General features: G+C 43.4%; 1 protein-coding gene across 2 annotated transcripts in view; it reads left to right on the forward strand.

The window, feature by feature from the left end:
• LOC137333097 (phosphatidylinositol 3,4,5-trisphosphate 5-phosphatase 2-like) overlaps positions 1 to 26,455 on the forward strand; it is a 114,294-nt gene that overhangs the window by 30,156 nt on the left and 57,683 nt on the right. For both annotated transcript variants that reach the window (XM_067997224.1, XM_067997225.1), the window contains exon 3: positions 11,176 to 11,239. In XM_067997224.1, the coding sequence (XP_067853325.1) occupies positions 11,176 to 11,239 (64 nt within the window). The remainder of the gene's footprint in view (positions 1 to 11,175; positions 11,240 to 26,455) is intronic.

The raw sequence follows: 26,455 nt of genomic DNA on the forward strand, positions 1-26,455 counted from the left end.
AGGCTTGGGGAGCAATGTTGATGCAAATGCTTTAAATAAATCCTGAGACTTTTCAACAATTAAATGAAGCAAAGAGGTAAAACCAAGTCCATCATTAGTGCCATTCGATAACTAGCTGACAGAAGGGTCAGGCCCCCTTCCGAGGGAAACCAAAAGTTTTTTGAGGGAGAGGGAACAAAAAGTGCTTTCTTGTTGGCTTGTGGTGATTATGAGATCTATGGTAGCAGCCACAATACTGCCAGGCTTTCCTAAAGTAATCCAACAGAGACATTTCTTTTCTTGTTCTTTCTAAATCTGCTGTCCTACATGCTCTTCCTGTTCATTGACTCTTCATTGAAATCACGATTCATCTCAAAGGCTCTTACTTGCTACACTGGTGACATTTTTTCCATTTTCCACCCAAGCCATTCCTTAAGACTCTCAGTGTGAGACTGCCATTTACCGAATTAGGGAGAATTTTGTGATGTAACCAAGAAGAACTGCATTGAGACTGCTCAAACTTATTTCACATATATGTAGGACCCTTCCAGCCAATAGACAGAGTACATTTTCAACTCATAAGTCTGGGTTGGATTTGAACCCAGGAGGCAGAGGTGAAAGGCAATCTCTAACTCTAACTCAGTTTGTCCCAGGACCTCAAAAGTTCTTATATCCTTATGTTTTTCCTTCCTCTTGCAATCTACAGGATTTTAAAACCCGAGCTTACTGTCATATGACCATTACTTTTTTATTCACTCATCATCTTTTCTACTCTTTTCAATCTTGTATTGTGCACCTTGGCTCTTTACCTAGGTTTCTCACCAAAAATAATGGGATTTATGTGGTAAAATGTCCTCTCACTGGAAAAGAATCCTCATTAGGCTTGCACAACGCTGTTGTGCGGTGGAACTCTTCCAGGCTTTCCCTTCCCCAGAAACAGTGAGGGTCCCTTTAAACCTAGGGTCCCAGTGAGGCCTCTTATGATTGACATGTTAATCAAATTTATCTGAGTAATTCATTTTATCAGCAGTAGCGAGCACTAATTTGAAGTTAACTAGCTTTAACTTCAATAATACATTAACTGTAGGCAAGGGGCAGCTTCCACATGTATACTGATGATAACCAGCTCTACCTCTCTGCCAGCACCTTGACTCCATGACCACCCATTTTTGTCCCTGCCGACCATGTGTGCGGGAAGTGTGTCCACCTGCAGCTACTGACCGATCGTATCTCGGAGCTGGAGCTGCGGGTGGACTCACTGTGGAGCATCCGCGATGCAGAGAAACTCGTGGATAGCACGATTAGCGAGTTGGTCACACCGCAGGTAAAGGGTATACAGGCAGGAAGTGAATGGGTGACCACCAGGAAGAGTAAGAGATGCAGGCAGGTAGTGCAGGGGTCCCCTGTGTCCATCCCCCTCTCAAACAGATATGCCACTTTGGATGCTGTTGGGGGGGATGACTTATCAGGGGAAGGCAGCAGCAGCCAACTTCCTGGCACCACGGGTAGCTCTGCTGCACAGGCTGGGAGGAAAAAGAGTGGCAGAGCTATAGTGATAGGGGACTCAATTGTAAGGGGAATAGACAGGCGTTTCTGCGGCCGCAACCGAGACTCCAGGATGGTGTGTTGCCTCCCTGGTGCAAGGATCAAGGATGTCTCGGAGCGGCTACAGAACATTTTGGAGGGGGAGGGCGAACAGCCAGCTGTCGTGGTGCACATAGGCACCAACGATATAGGTAAAAAAGGGGATGAGGTCCTAAAAGCAGAATATAGGGAGTTAGGAGGTAAATTAAAAAATAGGACCTCAAAGGTAGTAATCTCAGGATTGCTGCCAGTGCCACGTGCTAGTCAGAGTAGAAATAGGATATTTCAAATGAATACGTGGCTAGAGGAATGGTGCAAGGGGGAGGGATTCAAATTCCTGGGACACTGGAAACGGTTCTGGGGGAGGTGGGACCAGTACAAACCGGACGGTCTGCACCTGGGCAGGGCCGGGACCGCTGTCCTAGGAGGAGTGTTTGCTAGTGCTGTTGGGGAGGGTTTAAACTAAAGTGGCAGGGGGTTGGGAACCTGAGCAGGGAGAGAGAGGAAAGCGTAACAGGAAGGGACAGAAGGTATGGAGTAATAGGTAAAGTGTTAAAAAAGGAAAAAGCAGGAACTAAGCGTCACAAAACAGATTTGAAAGTTCTTTATCTGAATGCACGTAGCATTCGTAATAAAATGGACGAGTTAACGGCACAAATAACTACGTATGGGTATGATCTTGTGGCCATTACAGAAACATGGCTGCAGGGTGACAACGACTGGGAATTAAATATGCCAGGGTATTTAACAATCAGGAAGGACAGGCAGGAAGGAAGGGGAGGTGGGGTGGCTATGTTAATAAAGGAAGGAATCACTGTAATACAGAGAAATGATATTGGGACAAAGCATCAAGATAATGAAACAGTTTGGGTGGAGATAAGGAATAATAAGGGAAAAAAAACATTAGTGGGCGTAGTATATAGGCCTCCTAATAGTTGCAACTCTGCTGGAAGAAGTATTAATCAGGAGATAGTCGGGGCATGTAATAAGGGAACAGCCATAATTATGGGGGATTTTAATTATCATATTAACTGGACAAATCAAATTGGGCAGAGCAGCCTTGAGGACGAGTTCATTGAGTGCATCAGGGATGGATTTCTTGAGCAGTATGTAACTGATCCTACAAGGGGGCAGGCAACCTTGGACCTGGTCCTGTGTAATGAGTCAGGATTAATTAATAATGTCCTAGTTAAGGATCCCCTTGGAACGAGCGACCACAACATGGTTGAATTCCATATCCAATTAGAGGGTGAGAAGGTTGATTCTCAAACAAGCGTACTGAGCTTGAATAAAGGAGACTATGATGGTATGAGAGCGGAATTGATTAGAGTGGACTGGGAAAATAGATTAAAGGGTAAGACGGTACATGAGCAGTGGTGTTCATTTAGGGAGTTATTTTACAACTTTCAAAATAAATATATTCCACTGAGGAAAAAAGGGTGTAAAAGAAATGACAGCCACCCGTGGCTAAGTAAAGAAATCAAGGATAGTATCCGACTAAAAACAAGGACGTATAAGGTAGCCAAACTTAGTGGGAGGATAGAAGATTGGGAATTCTTCAAAAGACAGCAAAAAGTAACTAAAGGATTGATTAAGAAAGGGAAGTTAGATTATGAAAAGAAATTAGCAAAAAATATAAAAACAGATAGCAAGAGTTTCTATAGTTATATAAAAAGAAAAAGGGTGGCTAAGGCAAACATAGGTCCCTTAGAGGATGAGACTGGGAAATTAATGGTGGGAAACATGGAGATGGCAAAAATGCTGAACAAATATTTTGTTTCAGTCTTTACAGTAGAGGACACTAAGAATATCCCAACACTGGACAAACAGGGGACTCTCGGGGGGGAGGAGCTAAATACGATTAAAATCACTCAAGAGATGGTACTCAGTAAAATAATGGGACTCAAGGCGGATAAATCCCCTGGACCTGATGGCTTCCATCCTAGGGTCTTGAGGGAAGTGGCAGTAGGGATTGTGGATGCTTTGGTGATAGTTTTCCAAAATTCCCTGGACTCAGGAGAGGTCCCGGCAGATTGGAAAACTGCTAATGTAACACCGTTATTTAAAAAGGGTAGTAGGCAGAAGGCTGGAAATTATAGGCCAGTTAGCTTAACATCTGTGGTGGGTAAAATTTTGGAGTCTATTATTAAGGAGACAGTAACGGAACATTTAGATAAGCATAATTTAATAGGACAAAGTCAGCATGGCTTTATGAAGGGGAAGTCATGTCTGACAAATTTGCTTGAGTTCTTCGAGGATATAACGTATAGGGTGGATAAAGGGGAACCAGTGGACGTAGTGTATTTAGACTTCCAGAAGGCATTCGACAAGGTGCCACATAAAAGATTATTACTTAAGATAAAAAATCACGGGATTGGGGGTAATATTCTGGCATGGGTGGAGGATTGGTTATCAAATAGGAAGCAGAGAGTTGGGATAAATGGTTCATTTTCGGACTGGCAACCAGTAACCAGTGGTGTTCCACAGGGGTCGGTGCTGGGTCCCCAACTCTTTACAATCTATATTAACGATTTGGAGGAGGGGACCGAGTGCAACATATCAAAATTTGCAGATGATACAAAGATGGGAGGGAAAGTAGAGAGTGAGGAGGACATAAAAAACCTGCAAGGGGATATAGACAGGCTGGGTGAGTGGGCGGAGATTTGGCAGATGCAATATAATATTGGAAAATGTGAGGTTATGCACTTTGGCAGGAAAAATCAGAGAGCAAGTTATTTTCTTAATGGCGAGAGACTGGAAAGTACTGCAGTACAAAGGGATCTGGGGGTCCTAGTGCAAGAAAATCAAAAAGTTGGTATGCAGGTGCAGCAGGTGATCAAGAAAGCCAACGGAATGTTGGCTTTTATTGCTAGGGGGATAGAATATAAAAACAAGGAGGTATTGCTGCAGTTATATAAGGTATTGGTGAGACCGCACCTGGAATACTGCATACAGTTTTGGTGTCCATACTTTAGAAAAGACATACTTGCTCTCGAGGCAGTACAAAGAAGGTTCACTCGGTTAATCCCGGGGATGAGGGGGCGGACATATGAGGAGAGGTTGAGTAGATTGGGACTCTACTCATTGGAGTTCAGAAGAATGAGAGGCGATCTTATTGAAACATATAAGATTGTGAAGGGTCTTGATCGGGTGGATGCAGTAAGGATGTTCCCAAAGATGGGTGAAACTAGAACTAGGGGGCATAATCTTAGAATAAGGGGCTGCTCTTTCAAAACTGAGATGAGGAGAAACTTCTTCACTCAGAGGGTGGTAGGTCTGTGGAATTTGCTGCCCCAGGAAGCTGTGGAAGCTACATCATTAGATAAATTTAAAACAGAAATAGACAGTTTCCTAGAAGTAAAGGGAATTAGGGGTTATGGGGAGCGGGCAGGAAATTGGACATGAAGCTGAGTTCGGATCGGTCAATGCCCTGTGGGTGGCGGAGAGGGCCCAGGGGCTATGTGGCCGGGTCCTGCTCCGACTTCTTGTGTTCTTTAGATTTGTGGTTGGGATCAGATCAGCCATGATCTTATTGAATGGCGGAGCAGGCTCGAGGGGCCGATTGGCCTACTCCTGCTCCAATTTCTTATGTTCTTATGTTCTTATTACACTACAAAAATAGATTTAAAATGAGAAAGATAGCCAGTCACAGGGTGGTTGTGATTTGCAGCCTGAAACTTACAAACACTTTCCAATCTGCAAAGCTACCTGACTACACAACAATTTAACGTTGATTGACATGTTTACTTAGCGACAATTGGATTTTTTTTGGCTTTAGAGGGATGCAGTGAAAAATATGACAAGTTATAACAGACGCCTTAGGATTTGGAATTTTATTTTGTTTTCTGACACTCACCCAAGATTCTTCAATTGCATTCTGAAAATGATTATCCTGTTATTAATAGTAAGACAGGAACTGGATCATCCCAGGCACACAGCTGATCTTGGTCGGGTTGGATTGCTGCCAGCCTCAAAGACTGGACTAAACGACACGGCTCAGAAAAGTGCTGAATCAACTCTGACGTTTAGCATTTTTTTTTTGGTTTGTTGTGGAGACTTCCCCATACTACACACTGCCTCTGGAAGAGACGCAGCTGGGTTAACCAACTCTCAGGTCTCAGCCAGGCCAGCTGAGAGGTACTATAAGAATGTGGCAGCTGAATGAACTGCTGTCAGGTCTCTACTAGTTCAGCTGGGAGGGGTATCGTAAAATGGGTCGAGGAGATTTACTAGAATGGTACCAGGGATGAGGGGTTTCAGTTATCTGGGGAGACTAGAGAATTGTTTTCCTTCGAGCAGAGAAGGTTAAGGGGAGATTTAATAGAGGTGTTCAGAATTATGGAGGGATTTCCAGAGGCAGAAGGGTCGGTAACCAGATGACATAGATTTGAGATAATTGGCAAAAAAGCCAGCGGGGAGATGAGGAATTTTTTTTTTATTCAGCAAGTTGTTGCAATCCGGAATGCACTGCCTGTAAGGGTGGTGGAAGCAGATTCAGTAGTAACTTTCAAAAGGGAATTGGATAAAAATTTAAAAAGGAAAAATTTGCAGGGCTATGAGCAGTGGAGTGGGACTAATTGGTAGCTCTTTCAGAGAACTGGCACAGGCATGATGGGGTGAATGTGCTCAATGATTCTATGATTCTAGGAGATTGTCCTTCTCAACAGAAAGGTAGGGCGATTGGTATCAATGCTTTAGAGGGGTTTTTTTAGACCAACATAGCAATCGCTACAACTTGTTCCTAAAACTCCATTGCAAAGCCACCAACTTGGATGAGCAGCAAGTTCCAACTGCATCTGAAATTTTGCTGGGGACACTGTGAATTTTTAAAATCTGTCTTGGCAGTATTTTTGTGCCAATCTTGCCATCCACACTCCTGTTAGTGTCGGAAGGCAATAATTTTCAGGATGTAAAGCTGTTTTGACATTCAGAAATGCAAATTAGATAGACAATAACATGTTGGATACAGTGTATGAGTAATTCGAGACATGACACGTGGTAAGTGTAGCGTGCTTGGGAGGAAAACGGTGACTTTGGACCGATGGTTCAAAAAAGCTCTCCACCATTGGGGTTTTCCTCGTGTTATTTCTGGACCTGTTGATCTGATTAATTGATAGAGACTGATTGCTATGATTAGTCAACAACTCCATTATCGTTGTATCATGCGAGTACCAGGATGGTAGAAGAGGAACTAGATGGACCTTGGACTTTTTTCATCTGGCAATTCCTATGTTCTTAATGAAAGCGGCTCCACTGTTCCTGATCATGATGGACAGGACCGTTGGTTCTATACTTCATGGGTCAAGAATGTTTGTACATTTCACACACCTACCCTGCCATTCACTCATTGACTTCTCAAGGATCAATACAAAAATTACCAAACACAACTGGGTTACAATGTTCTCTTCTTCTGCTTATTCTTTTAATTTTTTTTCCTATTTTTCCTTTCTGTTTCTTTCTTCTCTCTTAATCTACTCTCTTTCTTTCCCTTTCTTCATTTCTCTTTCTGTATCTAATTTGACTCTGATTCACCCTATTTCCTTCTCCGTCATTCACGTTATTTATTTCTTTCTCGTTTTCTTTCATTGGTTAAGGAGATAGACCATTGGGCACAATGTTCATGAGGTACCAGATGTGAAATTGACATTGCTGTGCTGTTATAGTTTCAACGTTCCAGCAATTTGCAGCGCAATTATGATGCGATGTGACGATGAGGTGAAAAGTCCAATTAATGTCATTCACCACGAGATGCGCCAGTGCAGCAATTTCTGGCCTAATGTTAAGGTCAGAGGGCTGAAAAGTGCCTAGTGGAAAGATAAAGCAGTGTTCCTTGAGCTTCTTTGGAACAGTATAGAAGGGCAAAGACAGAGAGGTTAGAGTGGGAGTGGGACAGGGAATTGAAGTGGTAAGTGACAAAAAGCTCAGGGTCGCACTTACAGACAGAACAAAGGTGCTCGGCAAAGCGGTCATCTCATCTGCATTTGGTCTCTCAGTGTTGTACACATTGCACTGTAAGCAACAAAAACAGTATACTAGGTTGCAGGAAGTATACGTGAATTGCTGTTTCACCCAGAAGGGGTGTTTGGGGCCCTGGACAGTGGTATGGGAGGAATCAAATCAACCTTCTGTAACAGGCTCAGCAATCCGATAACTAAACCAGGCAGGTCTGCAGTACCCCAGAGCACTGTTGATGATTGACAAGCCAGCCTGGCTCACTAACGGAATCTGAGGTTGGGATTACCCACTTGTCTTCATGGATAGGGTGGTCCTTGTCGGATAAGCAGGGGGCAGCTTGCCAACGCTCTACGCTGGTAGTTGGTGCAGTCTTTACTGGTTAAACTCCAACAGAATCCTTGTGCACACTTGGGGGCCTGTATGCCTTGGTTTGGCAATCTGCTCCTAAGATCTGTAGACTTAGGGAAGTGGTCTTTGTCCCTAAGAGAAGAGACTATGCACTCCATATCAGGCAAACGGAACTCTACCCCATGTTTATTTCTCAGTAGCTTGGCTAAACATGATGGCAGGTTTCCACACAGCAAACTTCAGTGTGACCAAAAAAAAAACCTGACAGTCCCTTTAAGCAAATGCAGCAGTGAATGTGACAATGCTGCTCTGAAGGACTGAGCTCATTCACTAGTAAAATGTTCACGACTTCCACAGGAAACCCACAGTTACTGCAAACACTTGCAATTCCTCGCACTAATCTGCAAACTCGTTTTAAAGGCTTGTTGAAAGCCTTAAGTGTAACAAGATTGGAAATGTTACAGAAATTATTATAAACAATTCATATAGCAACGCATTCGCGGAAATCATCAGATAAAGGGAACTGATCAGTGCTCCCAGCTGTTTCCATTCTGGGCTTGAATCAGCTTGTTAACACATTGGTCCATAAGCTGCATAAACTCTGTAAATGGCTGCCAGTCTGGAATGCACAATTCCCCATTAATACATCGAGGCAGTGTGCGAAAGGGCAACTGAGATAATCTGATTTTTCTAACACAGCGACTCTTCCACAGGGCAGTTTCCCAATTTAAGCCATGCAACCACAGAGAGGAGATTGTGTGCTTTAGAAACCTATTTGTGACTAACAGTTGTGTGTGATTCTGAAAGACAACCTCTTATCATCCTTTGTTCCAGTTTGGACTTCAAACTAACAAGGGTCTATTTGGGAGTCCTACATCATGATTTCTTTGGTGAATCTCCGCTTCACCAGGGGATTGAACCAGCTTGTGGCTGTTGGAAAACCTCTGCGAATAGCCAGTCTCATGTGTAACCTTTTTGGTTACTGACGCGAGTTACAAGTTATGCGAATGATCAAAGTTTCAAGATGTTTATTATTTTGAAACAGGTGTAAAGTACTGGTGATCAAACACTCTTTTATACTAGAATCTAATGAAATCTACTGTGTTTGCTGTTGTTTCTGTTTAATTTTACTTAATAAACCTGATTCATAGTTTCTAGGTGTAAGGGCCCAGTGGGGAGCACAGAGGCTGCACAGCCCGTGCTTTTCTGTCCATTAATTTTAATTGACTGCATGACTGCAACTTCCTGCAGTAAACCCTCTGCAAGTGCTGCCCCCTGGTGGGAGCACAGAATTGCCCCTATATGATCAGCATTTAAGGCAACAAGACTTTACATAGACTTACATATAATTTACAGCACAGAAACCTGCCGTTCGGCCCAACTGGTCTATGTCGGTATTTATGCTCCACACGAGCCTCCGCCCACCCTACTTCATCTAACCCTACTAACACATCCTTCTATTCCTTTCTCCTTTATGTACTTATCTAGCTTCCCCTTAAATGCATCTATGCTATTCACCTCAACTGCTTCATGTAGTAGCAAGTTCCACACTCTAATCATTCTCTGAGTAAAGAGGCTTCTCCTGAATTCCTTATTGGATTTTTTGGTGACTATCCTGGCCCTATTTAGGTAATCTGTATTATTTCAAGTGTGCATATTGATGTCAAATGGGCACGCTACCTCCCATATTATTTTGCAGATAAAATCATGTTCTGGTGCCCAGAAAACGTTAACTTGCCTTTGCATTCAACACAAATTGAAATGCCCTGAAACATAACAAATATATTACAGAAATTGGAACTAGATTGCACGCTGGCTCTCGCAACTGTGGTGCATTGCGGAGAGACACAATTGGGAGAAAAGGCTGAAAATAAATTTTAAAAGAGGGCATCTCACCTTCAACTGAAAATAAAACAGAATGAAATGGAAACTGCCATGATGCGGACTGGTATTAAAGTGATACATTCTTAACCAAAAAGTGGTTTTCAAACTTTCTTTGTGAGGCAGGGACCTGTGTCTTTACTTTTGAAAGATTGTGTCTTTTACTCAAAATAACACTGTGCTATAATTTCAGGAAACAGTTATTATTTACAGTAAGAAACAGGAAATAATGTGCTAGCACATCAACAAATACATTAAAAAATATAACAAACTGACTGCAATTGGGATCTCCTAGCAGACCTGATAGCAGATAAGCTAAGGACAACAGAGTCATGGCTAATATTGAAGAGCTGGATGACTAACAATTTAATTAAACTCCTCTTACTTTAGTTAAACGGGTTCATTGACAACTCCAAGAGCAGTAGTATTGTGCATCACAGCTAGTTGTCATTCTGACCACTTCCTGAGTTCAGAGAGATCATGGTTGTTCCCTAACTAGAAACCCAATTTTGTAAAATGTAGTAATGACACATTTATTGAGATAAAGGAATTAGCTCTATTTGCCGTTACAAGTTTGAAATGACGAAAACTGCACTAGACAAAGATGCAGCATCTGTTGTTCTTTGAAATTCCTGTGACTGATTGGGCAGCAATTGGGTGAGATTTCTCAGCAAAGTTATGCCTGATGCCCCTTTAAAGTAATTGCAGTAACATTTGTAAAATATTTTAAGGAGAAATGACCAAGATGAAATAATAGCATAATTCAAAAACGGGCGCAACATATAGTTGGGAATGAGGATTTGAAGCTTAGGTATGGTCAGATGGTCCAAAGTCAACAATGGACTTTCTCTTGTGAATAGCCTCCTCAAAGCCAAAATTTGGTACCATTGGAGTCTGAGACTACACTGAAACAAAATGGGTCATCGACTAGCTTTATGTCTTAGACTTAATGTAATTGATGGAGACACTTGTATTATCAAAGTTATGGAAACCAGGCAATGCAGTATAATTTAACCCCAGTCTCAGTGAGGCACTACTTCCTGCACTGTGACCTTTTCAAATCCTCACACCAGTTATCTTTTTGGTCTCTTAATTCATGACAAATTTTGTGCAAGTTTTTGCTGTAAGTTCATGCCTATGAAGAAATGGGTTGAGAAAACCCCCAAATTCATTCATCTTAACCTTTATACAGAAGAGAAGGGGGAAGAGTGAAAGAAAGAGAGAGAAGCTACATGGAGAGAATGAGGAGGAGACAGAGATAGGAAATTTTGATCCATCAGAGTTGGAGTAAACCTCATATCCCAGAGATGAAAGGATGCACATTGCACCACCAGCCTCGTCCACATGATGATCTTCATCTGTAAAGTGAAGTCTCTTTTGACCACAGCTAATATGCTGAAAAGTAACATCTCTATCCTTTCCATACAGGTATCTAAGACAGGTTTATACATACCGAATCCTGCAAGATGAGGAAGGCTTTCTGGCTGTCCAGGTAAGCAGAATGCCCAAGCACGTTTAAAGTTACATACTTCTGCTTCCAATTATACTATATTTAGTCTTCAGCTCTTCTATTTTGTAATGTTCTGTGCAGGGAGGGGGAATTCAGAGCAGGCCTTTCCCTGTCACAACAACAACAACAACAACAACAGCAACAACAACAGCAGCAACAACAGCTTGCCTTTAACATAGCAAATCATCCCAAGGCATTTCAAAAGAGCGCTATCAGACAAAAGTTGACACTGAGCCACATAAGAAGATATTAGAAATAAAAACAGAAAATGCTGGAAACACTCAGCAGGTCAGGCAGCATCTGTGAAGAGAGAAGCAGAATTAATGTTTCAGTTCGATGACCTTTCATCAAAACTGGTCAGAGGCGGAGAGGTTTAGATAGGGAATTCCAGAGTTTAGGGCCTAAGCAGCCGAAGGCACAGCCGCCAATGGTGAAGCGATGAAAATCAGGAAAGTGCGAGATACCAGAATTGCAGTTACATTACCTAATAGGCCAGAATTGGAATTACATTACCAAATAACACCGGATATATTTGGGTTCCAACAAAGTTGTTTATTGCAAATAAGAATTGCAAATTATTTGAGCAATTGCAGCCCAGGGCACAGAGATGGTAGTGACCAGGAGATTCCATCATAATGGACAGTACTGCATGCTTTCAGCTTCCACTTCAATTATAGTTCAGTAAATATTTGCATTTTATACACAGCCATTACAAATCCACCCCATTGACCTTATGCCCAGAATTCACCAGTGAAAAATCTTGGAATTGTGTTTATCAGTGTTAAATTTCATCTGCAAATTATAGAGTCATAGTATCATATAGCACAAAAGGAGGCCATTCAACCCATCGTGCCTCTGCTGGCTCTTTGAAAAAGCTATCCAATTAGTCCCACTCCTCTGCTCTTTCCCCATAGCCCTGTATAGCCCTGTATAGTATATATCCAATTCCCTTTTGAAAGTTGTCTGCTAATGTTGAACACCACTTGGAGGAAGCACTGAGGATAGCAAGGGCACAGAATGTACTCTGGGTGGGGGACTTCAATGTCCATCACTAAGAGTGGCTCGGTAGCACCACTACTGATCGAGCTGGCCGAGTCTTGAAGGACATAGCTGTCAGACTGGGCCTGCGGCAGGTGGTGAGAGAACCAACACGAGGGAAAAACTTACTTGACCTCGTCCTCACCAATCTACCTGTCGCAAATGCATCTGTCCATGACAGTATTGGTAGGAGTGACCACCGCACAGTCCTCGTGGAGACGAAGTCCCGTCTTCGCACAGAGGACACCATCCAACGTGTTATGTGGCACTACCACCATGCTAAATGGGATAGATTCAGAACAGATCTAGCAGCTCAAAACTGGGCATCCATAAGGCGCTGTGGGCCATCAGCAGCAGCAGAATTGTATTCCTGCACAATCTGTAACCGCAAGGCCCGGCATATTCCTCACTCTACCATTACCAACAAGCCAGGGGACCAACCCTGGTTCAATGAGGAGTGTAGAAGGGCATGCCAGAAGCAACACCAGGCGTACCTAAAAATGAGGTGCCAACCTGGTGAAGCCAAAACTCAGGACTACATGCATGCTAAACAGTGGAAGCAACATGCTATAGACAGAGCTAAGCGATTCCACAACCAACGGATCAGATCAAAGCTCTGCAATCCTGTCACACCCAGTCGTGAATGGTGGTGGACAATTAAACAACTAAAAGGAGGAGGAGGCTCTGTAAACATCCCCATCCTCAATGATGGCGGAGTCCAGCACATGAGTGCAAAAGACAAGGCTGAAGCGTTTGCAACCATCTTCAGCCAGAAGTGCCGAGTGGACGATCCATCTCGGCCTCCTCCCGATATCCTCACCATCACAGAAGCCAGTCTTCATCCAATTTGATTCACTCCAAGTGATATCAAGAAGTGGCTGAGTGCACTGGATACAGCAAAGGCTACAGGCTCTGACAACATCCCAGCTGTAGTGCTGAAGACTTGTGCTCCAGAACTAGCCACGCCTCTAGCCAAGCTGTTCCAGTACAGCTGCAACACTGGCATCTACCCAACAATGTGGAAAATTGCCCAGGAAATTTGTCCAGAAAAAAATGTGGAAATTTGTCCTGTCCACAAAAAGCAGGACAAATCCAATCCGGCCAATTACCGCCCCATCAGTCTACTCTCAATCATCAGCAAAGTGATGGAAGGATTCGGCGACAGTGCAATCAAGTGGCACTTACTCTCCAATAACCTGCTCACCGATGCTCAGTTTGGGTTCCGCCAGGACCACTCAGCTGCAGACCTCATTACAGCCTTGGTCCAAACATGGACAAAAGAGCTGAATTCCAGAGGTGAGGTGAAAGTGACTGCCCTTGACATCAAGGCAGCATTTGACCAAGTGTGGCACCAAGGATCCCTAGTAAAATTGAAGTCAATGGGAATCAGGGGGAAAACTCTCCAGTGGCTGGAGTCATACCTAGCGCAAAGGAAGATGGTCGTGGTTGTTAGAGGCCAATCATCTCAGCCCCAGGACATTGCTGCAGGAGTTCCTCAGGGCAGTGTCCTGGGCCCAACCATCTTCAGCTGCTTCATCAATGACCTTCCCTCCATCATAAGGTCAGAAATGGGGGGATGTTCGCTGATGATTGCACAGTGTTCAGTTCCATTCGCAACCCCTCAGATAATGAAGCAGTCTGAGCCCGCATGCAGCAAGACCTGGACAACATCCAGGCTTGGGCTGATAAGTGGCAAGTAACATTCACGCCAGACAAGTGCCAGGCAATGACCATCTCCAAAAAGAGAGAGTCTAACCACCTCCCCTTGACATTCAACTGCATTACCATCGCCGAATCCCCCACCATCAACATCCTGGGAGTCACCATTGACCAGAAACTTAACTGGACCAGCCATATAAATACTGTGGCTACGAGAGCAGGTCAGAGGCTGGGTATTCTGCAGCGAGTGACTCACCTCCTGACTCCCCAAAGCCTTTCCACCATCTACAAGGCACAAGTCAGGAATGTGATGGAATACTCTCCACTTGCCTGGATAAGTGCAGCTCCAACAACACTCAAGAAGCTCGACACCATCCAGGACAAAGCAGCCCGCTTGATTGGCACCCCATCCAGCACCCTAAAATTCAGTCCCTTCACCACCGGCGCACTGTGGCTGCAGTGTGTACCATCCACAGGATGCACTGCAGCAACTCGCCAAGGCTTCTTCGACAGCACCTCCCAAACCCGCGACCTCTACCACCTAGAAGGACAAGAGCAGCAGGTACATGGGAACAACATCACCTGCACATTCCCCTCCAAGTCACACACCATCTCGACTTGGAAATATATCACTGTTCCTTCATCGTCGCTGGGTCAAAATCCTGGAACTCCCTACCCAACAGCACTGTGGGAGAACCTTCACCACACGGACTGCAGCGGTGCAAGAAGGCGTCTCACCACCATCTTCTCAAGGGCAATTAGGGATGGGCAATAAATGTCGGCCTTGCCAGCGACGCCCACATCCCATGAACGAATAAAAAAAAATAATGGATCTGAATTTTTTGCAGATCTTAAACTGCATCCTGTAACTCTATTGTTCTCCACCTTTTAGTGTCGTCGGTGTCCAGCTCATTTATGTAGATAAGAAACAACAGCAATCCACGCACTGATCCCTGTGACACTCCAGTTAACATTTTTCCCTAGTCTGACATTACACCTGTCATAATTATTTTGTCTGTCCTGGTTTGTTAACCAGGTTCCTATCCGGACCAATGTCCTACCCTGAGTTCCTTTGGTTTTTACATAAAAGATTTCCTCATGTGTAACTTTGTTCAGAGTTTTCTGATGACTATGTGCTATTCATATGGGGCAGGTGCAGGTGCTGCCCTCCTATCCCCCTCATTAACACTGTTGTAACAGGAACATCTCAACCAACATTAATAACATCACATACACATCAAAAAAAATCACACAATTCTGAAAAAAAAGTCAGTAAATTGAAAAGTAAAATGAATTATTTAATGTTTGAAATGTCTTCACATAGATCCGCCCTCCTGACCAGAGCTCGAGTTGAAAATTTCACCTGGGACTGTTGCTGCTAATCTCTAACCGCTGTGGACAAATTCTTTGTGTGGAGAGAAATACAACGGGGGTGAAATTTGTCTTGGGCAGAAGCGCAAAATGGGCAATAGTGACTAGGTGACCCGAGTTACACTCTGCCCGTTGTTTTTTCCAATGTAAGATGGGCTGTCGATTCGCTGTCACTTGTTTTTCGCTAGCACTCAATTTCAACCCCATTGCAAGAGTTGCTGTGTTCATTATGCTCTTGTGGAATTATAGTACCCATAGTGTACTGTCACAACTAGGTGTTACGGGTGACAATTAGTTGGATAGCCAGGCTTTGCCGACAATGCAGAAATGGGCAACCATTTTGATTTCTACCTTAATGCATGAAGAGACATTGAAGAGCCTGAGATTGTTTTTCTGGACGAGAGAAAGCTGAAGAGAGATATTCGTGTTTTCAAAATCCTTAAAATAGATAAATCAACCCCCGATGATATGTTTGAGATTGTCATAAGCTCTCGAACAGGGCATATGGGCTCAAGATTAGAAGGCAAAAGATGTAGGGATGGTTTCGATTTACCTACCCTACGTAGAGGGTGATGATTGTGTGCAATGGAGATGCAGGTGGGTGGAAAAATTTAAGGGAGAATTTGATATCTGAGCGAATGAGTGATTTAGATGGACTGTGGAGTCTTTTCTGTTCTTGTACCTTCCCGTGTTCCATATGGCATAATCAGTGGAAAAAATACACGACAGTGAGCAAAGCCTTCCTGGGCAATGCCACACAAGTTTTTTTTAAAGTCTGGTTCCGAGCCTTCCGAGTTGCTCTTCATATAAATTTGGTCACAGACTATAGACTATACTGCATTAGCGTGACAAGATGCAATGTTTATTCACATTCTTGAAGCCCTGGCTCAACTCACCAAAGTGCTGTTCATCGTGATAAAGCTGAGGCTGAACAAACCACCTCATGGTTTCATGATCTTGCCTATCTTGGCTAAGCAAGGAGTTTTTAATGTTCCTACATACAGTTTTAATAGAACCCATGTGACATCTATTCCACTTAAAAAGCCTCATTTAATGTTCACATCTAACTTTAACTCTTTGCAGGTCAAAACATTCACTGAGTGTCAAGTTTATCTAGCTATGGACAATGTTCAAACTAAATCAATGTCAAACATCCTAGGCCCTAAACAAATCCCCAATAGAGACCGTAAGCTCATGTTGGGTGTTCTAGCACCCAAAAATATTATTTTGAATAACAATTTTGAAGACTACAATGTACATGCAAGATAATGTTTTCTTCTCCTATTTTAAAGCCAAACTGGAAATTCCTCTCTCTCTCTCAGGCCTTTTTTTTTTTAGCTCAGCATAATGCCAGCAACCCCAAAACATGGCACCCCAACCCTTAGTTTGAAATTTAAGGTTTTCTTTTTACTAGAACTTTTTAAAATAAATAAATGCTTGGTCATCACAGCCTTCAATTTACTCCATTCAAGTGCCATTATGGCATTGTCTCCACTGCATTTCTGGATTGGGCCAGGTGCGAGATGGCATATGTAACACAGCTGTACTGAATGGGTTGGGGCCATATAACAAGTGACAGCCCAGTGGCACCATACAGTGAACAAATTAAACACGCTTCATTTATTCTGTGAAGCTCAGTTGACCTTAATTATGGTGATACCTGCCTCCAGAAAACATATGGGCAAGTATTGTATTTCTTTAGTTAGGGAGGGCTTTTACAACTTTAGTTTGATTCGAAACTCTATATTTTGCTCAAATTTATATGGTAATTCATATGATATGTGTGCATGTATATATATATATATATATAAAATGGTGAATGTTATGCTCATTGTGGTGAGGAAAGAAACACTTTTCCACATTTGTACTCTGTGTTGGCTTAAAGCACCCAGGTTAGGTGTGATAAAGACTAGATACAGAGTAAAACTTCTATACTGTGCAGTCAAGTATAGAATTAAATAGAATTTACAGCACAGAAACAGGCCATTCGGCCCAACTGGTCTATGTGGGTGTTAATGCTCCACACAAACCTCCTCCCACCCCTCTTCATCTAACCCTATCAGCATAACCTTCTATTCCTTCTCCCTCGTGTGTTTATCTAGCTTTCCCTTAATTGCATCTAAGTAGTCTCATGTTGAGTGCAGCATTGATTAGAAGCAGAATAATGTTCCCTCTACATCGTTCTACCAGGCACTCCCTGGCACAGCATGAGTTAGGTACTGAGTAATTCTCGTTGTACTCTATTTAATACATCTTGACTTCTACTTCAGAAGAGCACCACCTGCTAAATTAGATTTATGTTTCTATTTCCCCCATCAACCATACTTGTGGTTTTTCTGAATGAGACTGCCAATTTAATACCAGCGTGGGCGATTTTGTGCCTTTACACATGACTACTAGGAACTGCTTAGGACTTTTACAGCCAGTCGAGAGAGGACAGTTTCATCTCATCACCATAGGCCTGATTCAAACCCTGATCCCAGAAGTGTGAAATGATCGAGCTCTAGCTCCTTATCATCTGCCCTTTTCCCTTAAAAATATGTGCATTCATTTTAAATCAAGTCTTCATTTAATGTTTAATCCCCATTGTCTGCCTTTGTTGCAGACTTTTAAGAAAAATTGTTCTGTTTTTTCAGCAATAACAATGCAGCAATTTGAATGATGCATTTCCTCGAGAAGTATCAAGAGCTGTTCTTGTACAGCCGAGTGTTGATGTGCAAAATGGAAGGGCCTGAGCTAAACCCACAGTGCTCGATCTGCTTCCTCCAAGAGCAGACAGAAAACATCAACTGTTTGTTGACTTTAATTAAGATTTATAAAAATAAGTACTAATTTTTACTTAAAGGGGAGGGGAATACTCCTGAAACAATGGCGTCCACCAATGTAAAAGCTATATATAATTATAAAAGTATTTGTTGCTTCTTTAAGGAAAATTTCAAATTTCCTAGCCTAACGAAAACTGCCATTGCAGGTCTCCTTCTCTCCAGGGCCAATCCTGTAATATCACAGATTGGGAAGGGCTGACTCCATCCATTAGTTTTACTGGGATTGCAACCTCAAACTGGCTTTTGGAACTAATCTAAAACCTCAGAGTCCTGAAAAAAGCACTCTATCAACTATGTTTTCCAGGGTCGGGAGGCTTTGATTCAGTTTCCAGAAAGTCTGAAGTTGCAACCCCATTCAAATAAATGGAGCTGTTCCTGGTGGCTTTATGGAATGGACTCTCAGTTGATGTTGTGTTGGTGAACAACAATTTACACTTATATAACTATTGTGCATGTCGAAGAATGTTTCAGAGTTCCTAATGGGGCTCGTGCGGGTGGAATTTGATAGAATGGGGATGAGACAGTTGAAGAGATCAGTTTTAAGGACGCTTTTGAAAACAGGGAGAAAAATAGTGAGGCAAAGTGATTTAGGAAGAGATTTTGAAAGGACAGGGGTGCATAGAAACATAGGAACAGGAGTAGGTCATTTAGCCCCTCGAGCCTGTTCCACCATTCAAGGAGATCATGGCTGATCTGTGACCTAACTCCATATACCCGCCTTAGCCCCATATCCTTTAATACCTTTGGTTAACAAAAGTCTATCAATCTCAGATTTAACTGCCGTTTGCGGAAGAAAGTTCCAAACTTCTACCACCCTTTGCGTGTAGAAGTGTTTCCTAACTTCACTCCTGAAAGCCCTGGCTCTAATTTTTAGGCTATGCCCCCTAGTCCTAGACTCCCCAACCAGCGGAAATAGTTTCTCTCTATTTACCGTATCGGTTCCCCTTAATATCTTGAAAACTTCGATCAAATCACTCCTTAATCTTCTAAATTCCAGGAAATACAACCCTAGTTTGTGTAATCTCTCCTTGTAATTTAACCCTTGGACTCCAGGTATCATTCTAGAAATCTACTCTGCATTCCCTCCAAGGCCAATAAGGTGCGGTGCCCAGAACTGAAGACTGTACTCCAGGTGTGGTCTAACCAGGGCTTTGTATAGCTGTAGCATAAGTTCTACCCTCTTGTATTCTAGTCCTATAGGTATAAAGGCCAGTATTTCATTAGCCTTTTTGATTATTTTCTGTACCTGTCCATGACATTTTAATGATCTATGTACTTGGACCCCTAAGTGCAATGACCCAAAGATTGGTTTCTAATGGTGAAAAGGAGGGTGCAGAGAACAGGCACTTCCCAGAGTTTGAGGAATGGAGGGTAGTAATATTTCCCAGATAGGTCGGAAAGAGACCATGGAAGGATTTGAGAAGAAGGATGAGGATATTAAAATCAATTCACTGGGAAACGGAGCCAGGGGATCTCGTCAAATACGGGAATGATGAGCGTGCAGGACTTTGTTTGGCAGAGAACTCAGCCTGTTCTATTCTAGATTAGCTAACGTTTGTGAAAGATGGGAGTGGAGAGGCTGGTGTGGAGAACACTTCGGAAATCAATCCTTGAGGTGGAAATGGGATTGAGAGTTACAGGATAACTGCGGACAGAGATAATCAATTGCTGTGTGGAATAAGTGGATTCATGAACTTGACCATGAAATGCCATGAGGAGAGGCAGGGAGAAACTTGGTAGAACCTTTCCTTACAATATTAAATTGGTTATATGGATTTGATAGAGTGGATTGTACATGGTCAATGGAAGGGTTGGGCCTATCTGGTTTCATGCTTTCTTGTGTTAAGGAAAAGGCTCTTGTACAATTGTAACAAACATCTGTGGCTGCTTTTGGCTTTTAATAGATGGAGATTTCAATATAATATCATCCAGCCAGGAGATCATCTTGGCACTGCCATATTATTTTTTCCATAAAATACATCCTGTGGATGGATGCTGTTTATGAATAATGGAACGCATGTCAAGAATGCAATACTTTTTACCGATACATATTTTACCAATTATTGTTTTATTTTTAAAAAAAGAAATCACTAAGAACATTTGGGAAGGAAAAGACAAAAGGTCACTTCATGTGTAGGAGTGAAACTGCAGTTTTCTGGCTGAGCAGCGAGTCTGCAGGAAGACTGATTGATAGCTGGGACTCACAGGCCTCCCCATCACTCTAAAGAGCAGCAGAGAGACTAGTGATAGCCATCCACCTTCACTCCCCAAAGCCGAAGCTCCTCAAAGAAGTGGATCCACCATCAGACGTTGAGGGAAAGAAGGCGGTGGCAGGGTCGGAGGGAGAGGAGCTGGCAACAGCCGCTGAGTGTACAGACACGGTGCTGGGGCATGAAAGGACGGGCCCTTTCACTGTTCGCACGATTCGGGAGCCTTGATTTGCTTGTTTCGAGAGGCTAGTGAGGTCAGTGCACACAGGTCAACTTGAGGCTGCAGCAGGTTTTGAGAAAGAAATGGCTTTTTTGGAATGGGGAGTCCTTTACCCAGCATCCATAGCAGCAGAGAAACTGCTCTATCCCCGGGATAGAGCCGTGCAAGCACTCAATCCCAGAGATAGGGCTGGTTCTCTGCCACTATGGATGCTGGGTAAAGAGCTCCCCAGTCCACAAAAGCCGTTTCTTTCACACAACACGCTGCCACCTAGCGCTGACCTGCGTGTCCCGTGTTTTAAGTTGTAAAAGTGCTTGGTGCATTGAAGGCTGTCTGTAGTTTGTAATTTGCGAGTGTCCGTGGTTTCAGAGTGCCTCTTGTATATTTTACCATGAAAGTTATTTGGGTCGCTCAATAAGTGTCCATTTTGGAAGTGTCCATTTTTTGGGTGTGTCCATTTAGACAGATTTCACTGGAGTACCATAGGATGTTTTACATGCACTTAAATGACCAGAACAGGCAGATAGGGCCACAGTTTAATGCCTCCAAAATATAGCACCTCCATAATGCATTAGTGTCAACCTAGATTATGTGGTGAAGTCCTGAGAGATGCCTTGGTAGATGAGTTAGCTGTTGTTTTTCATTCCCTTCCACACAAGAGAATTCACTCAGCCTCCTTTGGATGCCAATCTCATCTTTCCACCCCTCCCCCCACCCCCCATCCCCATCAAAATTTGGGCCAGTTTCTGCGTGATGAATAGTGGCTGCAAACCTGGGAAATTTCCACTGATAACAGTGCATGCAGTGAGCTCTGTTGGTAATCATGGAACCAGAACAATTAGAACGGGGAAGGAGGAAGGAAAGCTCCTTTGCTTTGCTATTCTGCAAATATAAATGGCAGAGACAAGTTTAGGATTTACTTTTGTTTTTTCCTGGCCTCAAGTGCAGAATAGTTTTAGGTTGTATCATGCATGGCTGCACTCAAAAAGCAAATAACTAGCTCAAATAGTTTTGCACTGATCACAAGCGCAATATAAAAGCTAACTGATTGTGGTTTGGTATAATCTCAATCGTCTCCTGCTTTGCCTAGTTGAAACACGGCCTTTCATTCTATTTCTGAGTTGCAGCATTTTGTTTAAGTGGTATTTTTAGTCGAGCAAATTTGCATTTTGCTCAGTTATTTCAGTTTGAGTTGAGCAGTGTCTCAAAGTGCTGTGCCATTTCCTGGTGAGGAATATGTAACACAAGACAGCAACTATTCAGGAATAAGAGCAACTTATTTCAAGTAAACTGAACCTCAGTAATGAAGTCAACCTCTTAATTAAGGGATTATCCATAACTGCCACTATTTTCACGAGAACACAAATATCAGTTCAAAGGTGAAGGATTAAAACTCTATCTATTTTCCTTCAAAAACTATCATTTTTCTATTTTTAAAACTGTTTTTCCCTCTAATTTTCTCCCCTCCTCTTCTAAAATTGTTGACTTCTTGCTCCAAGGTACAGCTGCCCTCTGGTACTTCATGCAACTGGCCATTCTTCATGTGTGAGCTTGGACGGTCTACGTTAGCAGCATTTATTTTATTTTCAGGCTTCTTGCACATCCTCCCCTCTCTTCACTCCAGCATTGGCAGCTATGTCTTTAATTGCCCATGTCTCCCCAAACCTCTCCTCCTCTAAGACTCTCCTTAAAATCCATCGATTTGACCAAACCTTTGGTCACCTCTCGTAATCTCTCTCTTTGGCTCGGTGTTTCTTTTTCACCATTCCTGTATAAGTGTGAATTTAAAATAAAATTGCTGGACTATAACTTGGTGTTGTAAAATTGTTTACAATTGTCAACCCCAGTCCATCACCGGCATCTCCACATCATGTATAAGTGTGAGCACTTTAGAATGTAACCTTATACACTTATTTAAAGGCCTCTCCCCTCCCTCTGTAACCTACTCCAGACCTAGAACCACCCTCGCCCCAAAATCTCTGTTCTTCTGACTCTGGCCTCTTGTGCATCCCTGCCTCTTTTTACCCCACCAGTGGTGGCTGTGCCTTCAGCTGCATAGGCCCCATGCTCTAGAATTCCCTCCCTAAACTCCTCCACCTCTCTCTCTCCTTCTCTAAAATCTTCCTTAAAACCCATGTCATTTGACCAAGCTTTTGGTCACTGCTCCTAATATCTCCTTCTTTGGCTTGACGTCAATTTTTCTGATAACTCCTCTGTGAAGTGCTTTGGGAAGTTTTTCTACATTAAAGATTCTATATAAATGCTGTTGTTTTTTCTTCCTCTTTTTCATTTTTAAGTGAGTTCACTTCTCATCTTATCGGACCTGCCTTAGATCCCTTTTTTATTCTCATCTTCATCCTCCAAATAGCACACAAAGAGATTTGGAATACCCATTCTCAGGTTACAATTGTAGCAACTGGACCAGCCATATAAATACTGTGGCTACAAGAGCAGGTCAGAGGCTGGGTATTCTGCAGCGAGTGACTCACCTCCTGACTCCCCAAAGCCTTTCCAATATCTACAAGGCACAAGTCAGGAGTGTGATGGAATACTCTCCACTTGCCTGGATGAGTGCAGCTCCAACAACACTCAAGAAGCTCGACACCATCCAGGACAAAGCAGCCCGCTTGATTGGCACCCCATCCAGCACCCTAAAAAACATTCACTCCCTTCACCACTGGCGCACTGTGGCTGCAGTGTGTACCATGCACAGGATCCACTGCAGCAACTCGCCAAGGCTTCTTTGACAGCACCTCCTAAACCCGCGACCTCTACCACCTAGAAGGACAAGGGCAGCAGGCACATGGGAACAACACCACCTGCACGTTCCCCTCCAAGTCACACACCATCCCAACTTGGAAATATATCGCCGTTCCTTCATCGTCGCTGGGTCAAAATCCTGGAACTCCCCACCTAACAGCACTGTGGGAGAACCTTCACCACATGGACTGCAGCGGTTCAAGAAGGCGGCTCACCACCACCTTCTCAAGGGCAATTAGGGATGGGCAATAAATGCTGGCCTCGTCAGCGATGCCCACATCCCATGAACGAATATAAAAAAAAATTCTGGCAGCTGAGACCCTTGCAGGAAAAAACCTGACCAGAAAGTAGCACTGAAAATAAGACCTAGCACAAATACAAAGAGCAATCACGCTTTCAGGTATTCTCTTTGCAGAACAGAGGTTTCCCTTTAAGCAGTGACTTCCTGTCAGCCGAGAACCTGCCTGCTCCCAAGGTTCACAATGGGCACAACTCCATTGTTGTTAAGAATCATAGGAAGTTGCTCATGTGGTAACAGGCATGAAATTACAATACATGAACATTTTAAATAAAGCGCTTGCCTATTTTTGGTGAGAGCTCCGAAGGTCGGCCCAGAAATTTATGCACGGCACAGAATGGGCAGAGATCCAATGAAATTTTCCTGCTTTCCGTTCCATTCTGACGCCAATAGTGATTCCCCATATTATGTCATTGCATACCCCTACAAATTCTGTGTAACTAAAGTATAATAAAAACCTCTGGATAAAGGATAGGTGAGGATGTGAGTCTCTCTATTTTTTGCCCCATTCTCCCTGTGTTCCCCAGGTAGCACAGAGACTGGACAAGCAGACTGCCACATGCCCTTGTCAAGTCAGCAATCAGCAGGTGAATGAGGGTGGTCCTTTTCCACTATGGGATGCGTCTAATTTATGTCTCTCTACAGCAGTGGAGCTATGATGAATTCAGCGAAGTGGAGATATTGAATTTGAATGATGCCTATTATCTGTGCCACTGCACCATTTGTTAGATATTTCAGCCTAGAAGTCCAGACTTTCATGTCTGGAATTCAGCATTACTGAATTGTGTTCAAATACTAGACTGTTTATCATCTTACTTGAGGCGAGCCTTCTTCATGTCTCACGTGATTTGCTTGACACTTATTTTATGATCTCGGTAAGGTTTAGAATTGCTTTTTACAGTAACACCCCTTGTGACTCAACAAAGACCACAAGAGATTCAGTCAGCTCGACAAAATTTAGAGTAAAGTTCATCGTTGACAATGACCATATCCTGGCAGGTTCGTCATTCAGCGAGACCTCAAGTAGAATTGGATTGGACAGGTCCGCAAGCTTGGAATAGGCTAAAGCTGTGACTTTAGGAATGGTGGGGGGGGGCGGGTAGATTTTCGTGTATCCGCTTCCATCAGGCGATGGGTCAGGGAGGTCGTTGCGAGTCCATCACCTGGCTGATAGAATCGATACGAGATCTGACCAATTTTCATGCTCGGGCCTCATCAGAATAATCGCGGTGAACTTCCAGCTCTGGCTGAGCACTGAGAGGCAGCTCACCAATGGGGGAGGGGAATGAGAAATCCGGCAGCTCCTCAGCGGAGCCGAGCGGGAAGTGGAATGTTAAAGTGGAGGAGGCAATCCCAGCGGAGGGGATCATGGAGGGACTGGCAGTGGGTGGGAGGATTTTTGTGGGGCCAGGAGGAGCGTTCAGATCCACTGGATGGAGCATGCAGAGTTCCAACCCTTTGGAACACCAAAATTACCCCAGGGGCCTGACACACGGCATATTTAAGTAGGTTCACGCCTGTTTGGGCAGGAGCACCACTGACCTGCTTCCCGGCCCGCTCCAAAATCACGGTGGGCTGGACATGGGTGGGAACAGGACAGTAAGTGCCGTGCCACAATGTTCGACCCCCTACCACCCCCAATGTTCCCACCCAAAAATATGGACGAAAGTCGGGCCCAGTGAGTGAAGCAATCTGAAGGACTCACTACCTCACTATGAAAATAAAGAGGCTGCAAAAAGGCCATTAAGCTCATTCCATCATCCGTTTTCAGGAAAGAATCTGAGCTTTTTTTTATTCAATCCCAGCTCTGTTGCACGTTGTTGCCCAGTAGCTCCTGCCAGCCAGCACCCTGTGATAATGACTGTGGGCTAGAAATCCCTCTCATTTTCTAGCATGAAATTCTTGCAGTCTTGGTGGAACTTGGTTCTGCTGGATCTCCATGCCTTGCTGTTCCCCGATTCAAAATTCTGAAGGTGGACACTTCTTTTGCCCTTAAGTGCTGATGACAGTGGAAGAGTTGGGACTGGCAGGATAATGTCCGGCATCCTAAATTTGGGAATTACAACACATTTCAAATTTTTAAAAGTTTGTATACTTTTATTATTTATTGATAGTAATGTGACTGTTTACTGCCAGCAGCGTTCCAATTGGAGCATAATGAGAGGTGTAGAGGAAGTGAGGGACCTTGGAGTGCATGTCCACAGATCCCTGAAGGTAGCAGGACAGGTAGATAAGGTGGTTAAAAGGCATAGGGGATACTTTCCTTTATTAGCCGAGGCATAGAATATAAGAGAACTGTATAAAACATTGGTTAGGCCACAGCTTGACTACTGCATACAGTTCTGGTCACCACATTACAGGAAAGATGTAATTGCACGAGAGAGGTTGCAGAGGAGATTTCGAGGATGTTGCCAGGGCTGGAGAATTTTAGCTATGAGAAAAGATTGATGGGCTGTGGTTGTTTTCTTTGAAACAAAGGAGGCTGAGGGGAGATTTAATTGAGGTATATAAAATTATGATGGGACTAGATAGAGTGGTTAGGGAGGATCTATTTCCCTTAGCAGAGGGGTCAGTGACCAGGGGGCATAGATTTAAAGTAATTGGTGGAAGGATTAGAGGGGAGCTGAGGAGAATTTTTTTCACCCAGAGGGTGGTGGGGGTCTGGAACTCACTGCCTGAAAGGATGGTAGAGGCAGAAGTCCTCAACTCATTTAAAAAGTACTTGGATGTGCATTTGAATTGCCATAACCTACAGAGCTATGGACTAAGTGCTGGAAAGTGGGATTAAGCTGGCTAGCTCTTTCTCGGCTGGCACGG

The sequence above is a fragment of the Heptranchias perlo genome, chromosome 15 (assembly GCF_035084215.1).
Source record: "Heptranchias perlo isolate sHepPer1 chromosome 15, sHepPer1.hap1, whole genome shotgun sequence".
NCBI lineage: Eukaryota > Metazoa > Chordata > Chondrichthyes > Hexanchiformes > Hexanchidae > Heptranchias > Heptranchias perlo.